General features: G+C 39.6%; 1 protein-coding gene across 1 annotated transcript; it reads left to right on the forward strand.

The window, feature by feature from the left end:
• Window positions 1-3,299: 3,299 nt before the first annotated feature.
• LOC104086976 (glycosyltransferase family 92 protein Os08g0121900-like) lies at window positions 3,300-5,655 on the forward strand. Its single transcript, XM_009591343.2, has one exon. It carries the CDS (start codon window positions 3,699-3,701, stop codon window positions 5,169-5,171), a length of 1,473 nt encoding a protein of 490 aa, XP_009589638.1. The 5' UTR covers window positions 3,300-3,698; the 3' UTR covers window positions 5,172-5,655.
• The last annotated feature ends 10,402 nt before the right edge of the window (window positions 5,656-16,057 follow it).

Here is a 16,057-nt window from a genome sequence, read left to right on the forward strand (position 1 = left end):
CCTCGGACATGTCATCGAGGAAGGGAGGATCAAGATGGACCAGCAGAAGATTCAGGCCATTACAGAATGGCCGCCTCCTAAGGATATACATGCCTTGAGGTCGTTCCTTGGCCTATGCAACTTCTATCGGCGGTTTGTGAAAAGTTACTCCCTCATTGCAGTGCCGCTGACAGAACTTCTCAAGAAGGCCACCCCGTGGGATTGGGGCCCCAAGCGGGCAGAGGCCTTCGACGCATTGAAGATGGCTATGTCTAGTAGCCCAGTCTTGGCCCTCCCTGACTTGGCCAAGCCATTCGAAGTGCAAATGGATGCCTCCGACTATGCACTTGGTGGAGTATTGCTACAAGAAGGGCATCCCGTAGCGTACGAGAGCCGGAAACTGAAGAATGCAGAGCGGCGCTATGCTGCCCATGAGAAAGAATTATTGGCTGTCGTTCATTGCTTACGCATTTGGAGGCATTATCTACTGGGAGCCCCATTCGTGGTCAAGACAGACAACACAGCCGTTAGCCATTTCATGACCCAGCCAAAGCTGAATGGACGACAGGCTAGGTGGCAGAAACTCCTAGCGGAATTTCACTTCAACCTGGAGTACCGAAGTGGAAAGACCAATCATGTTGCTGATGCACTCAGTCGGAGAGCTGATCTAGCATCGATGTGTGTACTCGCCGCCCTAAAGGGAAGCGAAGTAACCACCACCATAAAAGACCAGATACAGGATCTACTCATCAAGGATCCTGCTGCATAGTATTTGGTTGATTTGGTAGGACAGGGCAAGACTCGCCAGTTCTACACCGAAGATGGGTTCCTGAAGGTGAAAGGGAACCGACTTTATGTTCCTAAAGGAGGAGATCTGCGACGGACTCTTCTTGCAGAATGCCACGATACTTTGTGGGCCGGTCATCCCGGCGAGGAACGCACCATGGCATTACTTCGCCGTGCATATTATTGGCCTCAAATGGTCGATGACGTCGCTCAGTATGTGAAGACTTGTCTAGTATGCCAGAAAGATAAGTCAGACCGCTTGACGCAGGCAGGGCTCTTGGAACCACTAGCTGTACCAAAAAGACCTTGGGAAAGCGTTTCCCTGGACTTCATCACCGGATTGCCCAAGGTCGGAGATCTCACAACTATCTTGGTTGTGGTGGATCGGTTTTCCAAGTATGCTACCTTTATAGCAGCCCCACAATATATATCAGCAGAAGATACAGCTCGACTATTCTTCTCTCATGTCGTCAAGTATTGGGGCTTACCTAAAGACATTGTTAGTGATCGCGACTCACGCTTCACTAGCAATTTTTGGACCCAACTCTTTAAGTGCCTCGGGTCAAAATTGAGTCATAGCTCAAGTTTTCATCCGCAATCTGATGGCCAGACGGAGCGATTCAATGGCATGCTAGAGGAATATCTCCGGCACTTTGTGACCGGATCGCAGAAGAATTGGGTGAAGCTTCTGGATGCTGCTCAACTGTGTTTCAATTCACAAAAGAGCTCAAGTACCAACAAAAGCGCTTTTGAAATTGTTACCGGACAGCAACCGCTACTCCCACACACAGTGAACGCACCAAACATGTCAAAATCTCCTCGGGCTGCTAGCTTCTCAAAAGAATGGAAGCAAAATTTGGAGATAGTGCGGAGCTATCTTGTCAAAGCCCAAAAGCGGATGAAGAGGCATGCTGATCAGAATCGCCGCTTTGTGGAATACCAGGTGGGAGACAAAGTGATGGTCAAAATCCCAAAGCGGTACTTGTTTGCAGGGGTCCATGACCCTCGCCTATTGCAAAAATATATTGGACCCTTGTCCATTGAAAGGCGCATTGGGAAAGTTGCATACCGGGTGGATACCCCAGCTTGGTGGAAAATCCATCCTGTTTTCCATGTCAGTCTCCTGAAACCTTTTCGGGAAGATATGGAGGATCCTTCACAAAGCCAACTCACAATACCAAGTATTCGAGGCCCCAATTCAACCGGGAAAAGGCGTGCTGAAGCTATTCTTGATGATCGAGTGATTCACGCCTTAAGAAAAGATCACCAGGAGTTCTTGGTGAAATGGCAGGGATGTGATGCAGAGGAGAATACTTGGGAGAGGGGAACAAACCTCAAAGCCTACAAGAGCCTGATTGATGATTACCTTGCAAGGAAGGCGCCGAGGACGTCGCCAACTCAGGTGGGGGAGAATGTCATGGGCGGCTTTCCAGCCATGCCCCATGATCCCTTGGACGCGCCCCGTGGCGTCCTGGCCAGCCTCCCAACGCCCGTCGCCACGGTCGGCCCCGTGGTCTCGGCAGCTCCAAGTGACAAGCGCGCATGTGCCTCTGTCGCCCCACCGATAGCCATCGCCAGCGCCCAGCCACAGGCAAAAGCCAACAGCGCCGCGCGCGCAGACAATGCCGCGCGCGCAGACCCTGATGCTAAAGACAAAGTTGCTGCCAACGGACTTGCTGCTGCTTTGTAGAAGACTAAGTCCTTTTCATTGTAAATATAGAGTAGTTTTGCTGCATTTTCTTTAAGTGTGATTTTCCAGCTTTCATAGGTCTAGTCATGTAACTTTGGTTTATTTTTTTAAGCATTATTAAGGGGGACCAAGCAATCAAAACTTTCAAGCAAGCAAACAATTCTCTGTACTGGTGTCTCTCCCCCCCGACACCGTCTTGTTTTCTGTAATAGCTTTCATTCAATGCAATCAAGCTTTCTTTCATTCTCAATTCTCTTTTCTGCTCTCTTTCAATTGCTCATGACATTGGTTTTCCCGTACGGCACTGACAATCTAGTCTAGCGTACGGAGGGGACCTCAGTTGGCGGACAGCAACCGTACTGACATCGGTTGCCTAGCCTTACGTCGCCCTTCCAAGGAACTTCAGGAAGGCGCCGCGTAACAGTTGGTATCAGAGCCTAGGCTCGACATCGGACGAGGGATCACATTGCAATTACCACCATTTCTGACCATGGTGAATTATGGGGATCGCATCGCGACCCTTGAGGGAACGGTTGACGCATTACGGCCCATCGTGGAAATGGTGCCCGATCTAAAAACCAGCCTAGTGCAAAGGTTGGACGACCTGGACCGCAGACTCATCCAGGCCGAAGTTGACATAGAAAACATCAGCCGCGACTCTGAAGGAGACCGGCAAACAGCAGCCACAGAGGCAGCTGAAATTTTTGGTAAATTTGAGGTCCTCCAGCAGGAGCGTGCCGAGGATTTAGCCAACAGGGAACAAGAGGCAGACAGGGTGACTGCCATGCAACAAACCATTGACAACTTGACAGGCCAGCTCAATGTTGTCAATGCTGCTTTACAAGATATTTACACCTAGTATTTATTTATGACCTTCCAATTCCGCCATTGTTATGAAAAAGATTATGGCTCGAAAAATTCCTACCACCTTTCTTTTCGTTGTCACTTCCCTTGTCTTCTTTGCTACCCTCTATCATCTTCAACTTCGTGATTCTATCTCCGCCGTCTCCTCCACCGTCGACGATGATGATCTCCGCCCTTCTTCTCCTCTCCTCTCCGTCGCCACCGACCCCCCACCCCCTTCCCCTCCCCTCCCCCACCCCCACCACAAATCACCATCACCATCTCCTCCAAAACCAATAACCTTGCACTCGAAGAAAACATCTCTATCTCTTCCCCTCCTCATATATCTCCTCTCATTACTCCTTCAACAAATAATATTATCTCTTCTGTATCAATTCTAATGCCTGATTGGGAAGTTTTCGTTATTGTCTCTCCTGATTATACTCCTTTAATTTTCACTCAAGAGGATCCTTATGTTTGTGTATTTAATACTGGGGAGGTATCTCCGACGATTCCCGCCGGAGAGCTCCGGTTTCCAGCTCGCAATTTATTCAAGTGCGAGTTTCCCAGGAGAGCACGTCGGAGATTGCCGTTTAAACAACCCATGCTGATGAAATCTTCCCAAAAGAAGAATAATGTAACGCCGTTTAAACAGCCGGAGCTGTTACGTTGGACGTTTCTTGTTTATGACTCTCTAACGACGGACGACGACGTCGTTTTGTTCGTTAAAGGGTTGAATAATCGCCAAGGAATTAACCGTGAACCCAACGAATTTAACTGTATTTTCGGTCGTGGCAATAATGTAATTAGAACCAACGTGACGAGTTCCATGCAAGAAGTTTTCCGTTGTAAACGGCCAGACCCAAATGTTTTGTCCTTTGAAGAGAGAATTACTGTCTCTCTTGAGATTGTACGTCCTGTTCCAGTGGTGGTACCTTCCGTGGCTTATTACACCCCGCCACGAAAGCTAGAAAATAATGAGAAGACAGAGAGAGCTCAACTTTGTGCATGTACCATGGTGTACAACGTTGGCAAGTTTTTGAAAGAATGGGTTTTATATCATTCAAGAATCGGGGTTGAAAAATTCTTATTATACGATAATGGTAGTGATGACGATTTACCAAAAGTTGTTGATGAGCTTGTTCAAGAAGGCTATGACGTGAAAACATATTTTTGGCTATGGCCTAAAACTCAAGAAGCTGGTTTTTCTCATAGTGCCATTTATGCTAAGGACTCTTGTTCTTGGATGATGTACATTGATGTGGATGAATTTGTCTATTCTCGACTATGGTCTAATTTATCCCGACCATCGAAATCATTGTTACCTTCTTTGTTACCAAATCCGAGAAATTTACAAGAGCCAATTTCAGATAAGAAACAGGTCGCAGAAATTAGCATCCCCTGTTATGAATTTGGACCGTCGAACAAGAGGTCTCATCCGATAATGGGAGTAACACAAGGATACAATTGTAGAAGAAAAATGGAGAATAGACACAAGTCTATAGTATTTTTGGATGCAGTTGATCACTCTTTGCTTAATGTTATTCATCATTTCATATTAAAGCGAGGGTACAAGGGAAAGAAAATGAATGTAAATGATATGGTAGTGAATCATTATAAGTTCCAAGCTTGGCCTGAATTTAAGGCTAAGTTTAGAAGAAGGGTGTCAGCTTATGTTATTGATTGGACACAAGAATTAAATCCACATTCGAATGATCGAACTCCAGGATTAGGATTTAGTCCTGTTGAACCCAAAGGTTGGCCACAAAAGTTTTGCGAGGTATATGATAATGGTTTGAAAGATTTGACATGGAGATGGTTTGCAATCAAGTCTCCAACTCCATCACGTTACCGTATGGCGTGGCAAAGATGACCGGTCAATGTTGCTCAGATCCTCAAAAAATGCGTAGCTTTTTAAGGATTTGGAATGCTCATGGCAAGATATATTTGGAGGATCCGAGCAATATAGGTTGGGATACTATATACGCTTTGGCCTAAACCATTAAAGGAAAAGGGCAAGCGGATTTTGCTTTTAGAATTATATTACTGTAGATTATGACATGCAGCAAACTGAATTTTTGCTACATTGATTGAGACAATTGAGGATTGATACATTAAACACAGAGGAAAGAATGTACCTGCAGCTCTACTGCCTGAAGTGATTGAGAAGCTTAGAGGAAACTGTTTTGTTTTAGCTAGAATTTTGACTGATTATTTTGTTTGTTTTCTTTTTAGTTTCTTTATTATCACATAATTAATGTTCTTTTGATTCATTTATGTATAAACATGCCGATTGTTGTTTTGTTAGTTGCATGCAGCCTGTGGGATAGATAAGATAGGCAGATTTGCTCTTTAAATTCTTTGTTTTATTTAATGCTTTATCATTATTAATTCTTGTTTCTGCTAATTATTCCTCCCCAAGCGCCTGTAGTTAACCTTGTTCCATTCGAAATTAACTTGAGATATTACTGCGTTTATTACCGGAGATCTTTACCAGTGCAATATATCATCCTTGTTTCAATTTTAGGTGGCGCAGTTTGAATGAGCACAAAGTTTATAACAGAGAGAAAGACTTTTGTAACTCGTAATTTTGAATATGCCATAAGATTCTATGGCTATAAAAATATACAATTAACGGTAAAATGAGAAATTTAAAATTAAATGTTTCCAAATAAAAAAATATGAAATTCTTTTCGGAACGATTAATAATAAAATAGTGCCAAGTGAAATGAAAAGGAGTATTAACATGATGGAAGGCAAGAAAATTGAAACATCCAGGTTTGATCTAGAATTAAGGTACATCAATTAGTCCTGGTAAGTGTTTTTGTGTAATGATTAATTAGATCGTGCTAGTTTCAGTTCATATCTGTTGAGAAAGGTATAACTTAAGGGCTATGTGTATGCGTTGTCATATAATTCCTTTATTCTAGATCTGTACCAACTGCTAATTGACTCAAAGTATCAAATAGCACGTTGATGTATAATTTAGTTTATTGGGACAGTAATACATCGATTTGGTTGTTATGCTGATATAAATATTTTTAATGGCTAGAAAACTGCTAATTAGGAAGCTGACAAATATTGTACAATATCATGTGGATTTTGTGAAGAATAAGGCAACGATATTTCTTATCAAGATCAAAGATGAACATGAATTATTGGAATATATTTATAAAATTCAAAAAATAAGCTGGGTTAACTTTATACAATCGCCACTACTAAAAATCACCTGTTTACCGATGCAAATTACCGAGGGACGTCCCTTGGTAACAAGGCTTTTTCGAAGAAAGTCCGTCGATAAATGGTAGGTAAATCTTTCCTCGGTAAAAGTGACCGACATAATCCCTCGGTAATTACCGATTGGACCCCATCGGAAAGCCATCGATACTTTTCTGACACTATTTGGTCAAAATTTTTTACTTACAGACGGATATTCGTCGGTATATTATAAAATAAAATAATATCAATACCGACAAATATTCGTCGGTAAATTAAAAATAATAATTTAATATTACCGACGGATACCATCGGTATATTTAGAATTTTAATTTAGTAATTTAAAAATTTAAAATATGAATAAATTCATATTCCGATTGATATCCGGGTATGTTCAACAAAATTTGAAAATTTATTTTAAGTATACCTACGGACTCCCTTGGTATGTATGAATTCTGGATTGACAAATAAATAATTTTTCCGACGGACTCTGTCGGTAAGTCCCTCGGTAAATCTGATATATATTTGGCAGGCAGTGCTTATTTTTTGCTGCACCACCTACCAGCCAGAATATTACAATAGAAACAGAAATGAAACCATAATAAAACACAAATTCACAACAATAAAACTTTATAAACTATCCAAACATCCAAATTATCCTATCAAACATCAAAACTATCCAACCAAAATTCAAAATGTCATATTCAAAGTCATCGTCCAACTAAACAACAATATAACCAAACTTAAAATTACTCCTCATCTTCGGATTCCCCCTTTATCTTCTTCATCATTTATATTGTTTCCATCATTTTCATCCTCTTCATAAATGTGGCTTTTTGGCGGAGAGTGGGGCAGGCCGATTAAGTGGTTCACTTGAGCCTTGAGGGACTTGATGTCATTCCTAAGTGCGGTCCTAATCTTCTCTTCATGCATTCTTTTTTGTCGTTCATCCGCATAGTTCCTAAAAAGTTGTTGAATCGTTCGCCGCATCTCCTCAAGGTCCTCACTTTGCACGATGGCGGATGTCTCAATACCTTGTAATCCACAAAAGAGAAGTGAAAAAAAATACACGAAGAGTTAGAATGGAATAATTCAGCACCTAACTTCATAAAAAGTAACTAGAAAAAGTTCTCCAACAAATAAACTCTTTAAGCTTTTGCACTTTTCTTTTATCATCTGTTCTGCTTGCATAATTTGCCTCTATCACCAAAAGAAGTGCATCATTAGAATAAAATTTTGGATTTTTTCGAAAATGAATCACAAGTTCCAACTATATAATATCCTAAGTTAATCTTGATCTTACATAAGTCTCCTCAGCCCATGGCTCAACTCAAGCTTCTTCCCCGACTTTGCTTTTTGTGTGGGTCTTTTTCCAAACCTTATCACGTTTCGTGGTCTCTTAAAAGTAGCTTCCTGCAAATGAAATAAAAAGAGTTAATAAATTCAAGTAATGTTAGAAAAAATCAAGAGTGAGATCTTTAAATAATTACCAATCTCCTCTTAATTCATTTTGGATAACATGAATTAAAACGAAAAGTCTTTAAAAAATCATAAAGGAACATGCCAAGAAATCACGTGTATGTGCATACATATGCCTAATCTCAACAAAGAGATCAACTTTTAAACAGAGGCTTCATAAAAGGCCTAACTAGGGTTCCATTTTTCTCTAATACAGAAGCATCAACTTTTAAGACTACTGTTAGAAAGAAACAAAATTTTAAGACTTGGAAAAAAGGCTCCCAATTAATTTTTCAAATCAACACATATTCAATTTCATCATGAAGCTCAAAGCTCTTATTTTTGCGGAGTCGTTTAGCACATTGGAACAAATTTAATAACCCCCAAAACCTTCCCAAAATAGTCCCTAAACACACCTGAAATTCTGCCTCAAATTTTAGTAAAACAACGCCCAAAACACAACTGAAAAAAAGCTTCAAAACATCCAAAAACGACCACCCAAAAACTACCTCAAACTACCCCCAAATCCATCTCTCTTACACCTTAAAACAACCCCAAATCACCCACAAAAGTAGACTGAAACGGCTCCAAAGCAGCCCCAGAAACTCCGCTAACAATCCAAAGTCAACCATGAAAAATCCATTAATATTACTCTCAAATTTAGAACAAATCACAAGCTAATGATATCACTAACATATCTTAGGCTTACACTTTACTTAGTGTAATTTTCAATGAATTAGCTAATTAATTATTAATATTAATTAACGATGCCACTAATATATTTCTACTTACTTTAGTTATCAATTTAAGATAATTAAATAATCACTAAGATTTTTTACGTATATCATTAATAAACTTTTACTTAGTGTATAATTAACAATGTATAGGTTAGTGAATCACTAACATTACTTAAGGATATATCCTTAGTATGTACACTTCTACTTAGTGTAATTATCAATATCTATAAGCTAATTGTAACTATTACACTTCTATACTTCATGTAATTATCAATAAATTGCCTAATAAATTATTAATATTAATTAACGATACTGCTAATATATTTTTACTTACTTTAGTTATCAATTTAAGATAATCAGATAATCACCAACATTTGTCACGTATACTATTAATAAACTTCTACCTAGTATATAATTATCAATGTATAGGCTAGCGAATCACTAACATTACTTAAGGATATATTCTTAGTATATTTTTACTTAGTGTAATTATCAATCTATAAGCTAATTATAACTATTATACTTTTACTTAGCCTAATTATCAATATATAGGCTAATCAATTATTAACATTACTTAACGATACAACTATTAAACCTCTACTTATTTTAATTATCAATTTAAAGATAAACAATCACTAACATTTCTCACAAATAGCATTAATACACTTCCATTTAGTGTATAATTATCAATGTATAGGTTAATCAACCACTAACGTTATTTATATAAGGATGCCACTAGTTCATTAATACTTAGTGCTATTATAAATGTATATAGGCTAATCAATCACCAACATTATTTACAGATATATTATTAATACACTTATACTTCATGTAATTATCAATCTACAAGCTATATACAACTAATACACTTTTACTTAGTATATTATCAATGTGTGTGATAATCAATTATTAACGTTACTTAAGGACACCATTAATACACTTCTACTTACAGTAATTATCAATTTATAAGATAAACCATCACTAATATTTTTTACGGAAATGACTAATACACTTCTTCTTAGTGTGTAATTATTAATGTATAGATTAATCAATGTAGTTAAGGATACTACAAATTTACTTTTACTTTGTATAATTATAAGTTACTAAGCTAATTACCACTAATATATTTTTAAGTAGTATAATTACCATGAATACAGTTTCACTTAGTGTAATTTTCAATAAATAGGCTAATCAACCACTAAGATAATTAAGTAATTACTTACCGAGGGACTTACCAACGACCTCCCTCGCTATTGTGTAATAAAAAATACAAAATAATTATGTATAAGATAATATATTTAAATTACCTATGGAAATCCATCGGTACTGTAAAAATATAATTCAAAATATTATGTAAATGCAATAGCGATTGAGTCTGTCGATAACTTTATTTCTTTTTCATTTATTTTTTTTAAGTGCACCGAGAGACACCGTCGGTACATAAAAAAATAATTCAAAAATATAAATACAAAATGTTGCGAGTGAGTCTGTTGGTAAATTACCAACGGAGTGCATCGGTACAACTAATTAAATTTTGACTGGTCAAAGTATCATTATTTACCGAGAGTTGTCCGTCGGTAATTTTAAAAAAATAAATAAATTAAAAAGTTCAAAAGTACCGAGGGACTCCGACGGAAAATCCCTTGGAATAGCGATGGAAAAAAGTCAGTCGGTACTGCTGCATCGGTAAACCGTTGTTTTTTAGTAGTGTGATGAATTAAATATGAATTAAGAGAGCTTATCAAGCTTATCCTTAATCCATATTTAGGGCGACCAAATTTAGTAACTCTTTGGATATGATTTGATCGATTGCGGTAACGTGCACTTGCATTATTCTAGATGTTATAGTATTAACTATCTTAGCATGGACTAGATTTTATATATGCTAAAGAGACAAAAGTGAGATGCCTAATCAACTATAATACAAGTTTATTGAAACGATAAAAGCTATGCCAGTTGCTCAGTTATACACTCGTATCAAACGAAAAAACCTAATTAATCACAAATACAACATAAAAGATGACTAATTACCCATATTGAGTAACATTAAAAACTGCAACGAATTTCACATATTTTGATGGGAATTGAATGCATTTTTTGTCTTTGGGCGTCAACTAAACCATTAGACTTATTGGCTCTAGCGTGTAAATTCTATAGTAATTTTTTAACGTATATTTTCAGGAAACCAAAGGATGCACTACATAAAATTAGTGGCCTAAAAACAAATTTTAGTAAGACACCTTTGTTTAGCGTAAAAATAGTTTATATTAAATGTTCGAATAGTAACGTGACACGTGGAACTGAAAATAAGTAGAAAGTAAATTAAATAACAACTCGTACCAGGAACAACAACTGTAGTTGGTATCGGATAAACCCCGAAGGGAGCATGATCAACACGAGCAGGTCGAATGTTTGCCATCAGGTAGCATTCAATGAAGAATATTCCCTCACATTAAATGGGCAGCCGTTACAGAGAATATTTGCATTCATGGCTTGCCGTTACATATTCATCCATAACCCCTTTATTGTCATTTAAGAGGGGCTTGATCCTAGGACATTATTGTTTCCCTAGGTATAGTTACAAATAATAAGCTCGATAACCATTGTAAGACACAAAATTGTTGGCAAAACATAGGTTATATTCCATTCTCAAGCTCAATAAAATAACTTTATTTGCTCTTTACATTGTTCTTATTTCTGTCCTCGGAGGCATTGCTCTTAGAGCCAGGCTTATCATTTACTTTGATTTTAACCGCTTATAAGTCTTATTTTTAATCTTGTTTATTTATCATTTTTGGAACAAATCGGTTTGCTTGTCTATAAACCACGTAACAAATTCAACTGTAGTATTTTATGGGTAAATAGTTTGGTGCCCACCGTAGGGCTTAGACAGTTGCGTAATTGAGTTGATCCTTACGTTTATTACTAACTTGTTTGATTATTTGTTCCTTAGCAAAAAAATCAATAATGATAGCTAATGATGTCAACATCGCAGACACCGTTGAGGGACATGAAAATCTATCTCAATATGAGGATTTAATCAGCGACACCTGCAACGGGGGGATGAGGCAACCCCTGGTTCGTGGAGGACAGTACCCCCGATATGTACGGGAGCCAACTCACGATGACGCGAAAGATAAACATGTTGCGAAAATAGTAAGGATCTTAAGAGAGGAACAAAAATCCATCATGGGCCACCTCTCAAGGCAGGATCAGATCATGACGGAATTGAAGCAAGCGTTGTCAAGCGCTTCCAACAATGCAAACGGAAGGGTCCTGGCTCCTCCCGGCGTTCCTATAAATCAGACGGCTCAAAGAGTTAATAACAATACACCGAGGGGTGATGTCGGCTTCGACGGTGCCGGGGGGACCGGTAGCAGATCCGGTAATGATAATGGTAATGATCCCTTCAAAACTGAGCTCATGATATTCATGAGGGAGATGAACGAGCAGATGGATCAGAATGCGAATGAGTTTCATGCCTAAATGGATCAGATTTCGGGCGCACCACCAGTTTTGAAGGGCCCAGATTTGAAAAAATATACTCAGTTGCCATTTAAACCAAGCTCAACACTAGAGTTTATTCTGAAGAGGTTCAAGATGCCGGACATACCAAAATATGATAGGACTTCGGACCCTCAAGAGCACATCACAACTTATACAACAATTGTGAAAGAGAACGATTTGTCTCAAACATGAGATCGAATCGGTTCTGCTGAAAACGTTTGGAGAAACCCTCACAAAGGGGGCCTTGACATGATATTCTCTTTTATCTGAACATTCAATTGACTCTTTTGAGATGCTTGCACATTCCTTCATAAAGGCCTACACCGGGGCGAAAAATGTCCAAACTAGGAAGGCGGACATATTCAGGATCGCACAAGCTGAGTCCGAATTATTGCGGAAATTCGTGATCAGATTCCAGAAAGAGAGGATGCTGCTACTGGCAGTACCAGACGAATGGGTAGCGGAGGCATTTACAAAGGGTTTGAATCCGAGAAGCTCCGACGCCTCCCAAAAGCTGAAGGAAAACCCGCTCGAATTCCAAGCGACCACGTGGGAGGATGTTCATAACCGCTATGAGTCAAAAATAAGGATAGAAGATGATCAGCTCGGCTTCCCGATATAAACCAAAGGGCGGGACCGAGACAAGAACTAGGATAAGTTCAAAAGTGATTTTGATGCAGACTCGCGATCTTCTAAAGTACATTTCTTGCCTTACGAGAGAGTCGAGGGATGCGGCAGCAAAGGGTTCTGGTCCCCATATAGGTTCGCTCCCGACAGAAGAACTGACTGTGGCCGGAACAACAAATCATTGTAAGAAAATGAGGTACTGGGGACCTGGGATTCCACATATACCAGGTTGTAAGATTACAATTTCAACATCAGCATAGTGGAGTTGGTATCAGCGATGAGGAATATCAAAGAAGCACGATTCCTGAAGACAATCAGATCCGATCCCAGCCAGATGGATCCTAACTTATGGTGCAAATATCATGAGACTCACGGCCACCGAACTAGGGATTGCCGGCATCTACGCAAGGAGGTAGCAACGTTGTTGAAAAAAGTTCATCTCAGGGAGTTCATGAGTGACCGAACCAAGAATAATTATGGCCACAACCGGGGCAACTCTGAACCCTCGAAGATAGGAGAAGACCCTCCTCGGTTGACTATCAACATGATTTTTAGAGGAAATGAAATCAATGGTGTAACCTTCTCAGCGGCCAAGAAAACAAAGGTATCATTTACCCACAACAAGAGAATCCAGGAAGTCGCCGAAGACGACATCACTTTCACGATAGAAGACGCTGACAGACTTCTTCTGCAGCATAACGACGCCCTGGTAATCTCTCTTAATATCCTAGATTTCAAGATTAAGCGTGTTTTGATGGACCTAGGAAGCTCAACCAACATCATTCAATGGAGAGTGCTGGAACAAGCAAAATTAACCGGAAGTATCATTCCGGCAGCAAAGCTCCTCGCCTGGTTCAACTTGGCAAGTGTGACGACCCGAGGAGAGATCCTGCTGCCCACGAACACCGAAGGGGTAACAAAGACCACCTTATTTGAAGTGGTGGACGACGACATGGGCTATAACATAATCCTCGGAAGGCCATGGTTACATGAGATTAAGGTCTTACCATCAACATATCACCAACTATTGAAATTACCAACCATAGAAGGAATCAAGCAGATAGCAAGAAATCATACCCAAGCCCGTTGGCCCGATGTTTAGGAGCCTCGGAGGTGGACTGCGTAATGAGAGAGGTCCATGAAAGAATTTTCGAGAACTATTCCAGTGCAGATTCATTGGTACTAAAGTTGGTTAGGGCAGGATACTACTGGCCCATAATGGAACATAAACGCAAAGACGTTCATTCAAAAATGCGACAAGTGTCAGCGCCATGCACAGTTGGTGCACCAACTGGCGGAACTCATACATTCGGTACTGTCCCTATGGCCATTCATGAAATAGAGGATAGATATAGTTGGTCCGCTACCACCGTGTCCCAGAAAGGCAAGATTCCTTTTAATTTAACCGATTACTTCACTAAATGGGCTGAAGTAGGTCCTTACTAAAGAACGGCAAGCACAAAGTGATCGACTTCTTGTGGGAACACATAATCTGTCGATTTGGAATACCAAAGTAAATTACCTGCGATAACGGACCACAGTTTATAGGCTCCAAAGTCAGTCACAAAATTTCTCGAAGATCTGAAAATCAAGAGAATTATATATTCACCATACCATCCGAGCGCTAATGGACATGCGGAGTCAACCAATAAGGTGATTATCCAAAACCTCAAAAAGAGTTTAGAATGTGCTAAAGGCAAGTGGCCCAAAAAATTACCAGGCGTGCTATGAGCATACTGGAAGACGACAAAATCAAGCACGTAAGAGACACCTTTCTCTCTCGTATACGACGTGGAAGCTCTGATCCCGATGGAAGTACAGCAACCAACCTTAAGGTTCTCCAGAACAAATGAAGAAGAGAATAATGAGGCATTACTGGTGAAGCTGGATCTGCTCGATGAATGCAGAAACTTGGCACACGTAAGGATGGTGGCTCAGAAGAAAATGATGGAAAGATACTATAATCGGAGGGCCAATCTCCATTACTTCAAACTAGGAGACTTGGTTTTGAGGAAAGTGACTTAGAGTACTCGGGAAATCAACACTAGGAAGCTGGGTCTGACGTGGGAAGGTCCTTACCGGGTTTTGGTTGTCACCGGTAAAGGATCATTTGAGCTAGAAAATAAGGATGGAGCTAAATTGCCTAGCAATTGGAACATGACACACCTCAAAAGGTATTACTACTAATGGATCCTACCTATACTGAAAGTATGTGCTGCACTCTTTTTCCCTTCGGCTAGTTTTTGTCCCAATCGGGTTTTTCTGGCAGGGGTTTTAACGAGGCAGCAACGGAAAGCATATTACGAAGGAAGCATCATCGACAAAGTTAAGACCTTTAAATGATAAGGCATTGAAATGATAAACCACTACGGGATGGTTAAATAATCTTTGGCTTGTTGGAATGTTCCTAATGGAAAGTAAAGCTTGCCATCAAACCAAAAACTATTCAGCCGTTCACAAATGTTTCAACAAACGAAGCAAAACTTCCAGTGTTACAATTCACATACTTCGCATTTGAATACTGGGGGGGGGGGGATATTATTGGATACGGCAGCAAGGATGCCACGAAAATCGGGACTACGAGATCGGAGAACAATAATGTCTCATTGGGACCAGGGACTGCATGGCCAACCTCGTATAAACAAGTTGTACAAGTTAACCACATGTATTGGCAATTTCTCTTTTTTTTTAGCAATTGAATGCTTATGTACTCTTAAAGATAGAAGGAATAAAATAAATTCCTTTTATTTTTATCTTGTTTCTTGTCCAAACGATGAGTTAATTTTATCATTTGAAAGTTAATAGAAAAACTTCAAATGCTTGTTTTGGAATGAACATTAGACGTCCTCTTCAAGAGCACCGTAAACATAAGAGGGCCCTCTCTTATGAAACCCTCATAGTAAAGGGTTGTTTCCAGAAAAGTTTATGCCCGGAACATGAAGTTATCAGACAAAAATACACCCGAAGCCTTATCTAATTCAACGAAAAAAGAATAAACTTTGCGCAATACTTAAGTAAAAATCTTCTTTATTTATCAAAATGCCAAACGACATAAATACAAAAGTACAAAGGTAAAAAACAAAAAAAAGAAGGAAAAATCTAAACATTATCGCCGCTGGAACTCGAGGGGAGAGAGGTGGATCAGTCACCGGTTTGGGACCTGGGCCTCCATCATCATTCTCTTCAAGTTCCTCCTCGGTTCCCGAATATTCGA

Source organism: Nicotiana tomentosiformis, chromosome 12 (genome assembly GCF_000390325.3).
Source record: "Nicotiana tomentosiformis chromosome 12, ASM39032v3, whole genome shotgun sequence".
Taxonomy (NCBI): domain Eukaryota; kingdom Viridiplantae; phylum Streptophyta; class Magnoliopsida; order Solanales; family Solanaceae; genus Nicotiana; species Nicotiana tomentosiformis.

Coding starts and splice junctions, on each gene's coding strand:
- LOC104086976 (XM_009591343.2), top strand. CDS start 3,699: ATGCCTGATTGGGAAGTTTTCGTTATTGTCTCTCCTGATTATACTCCT.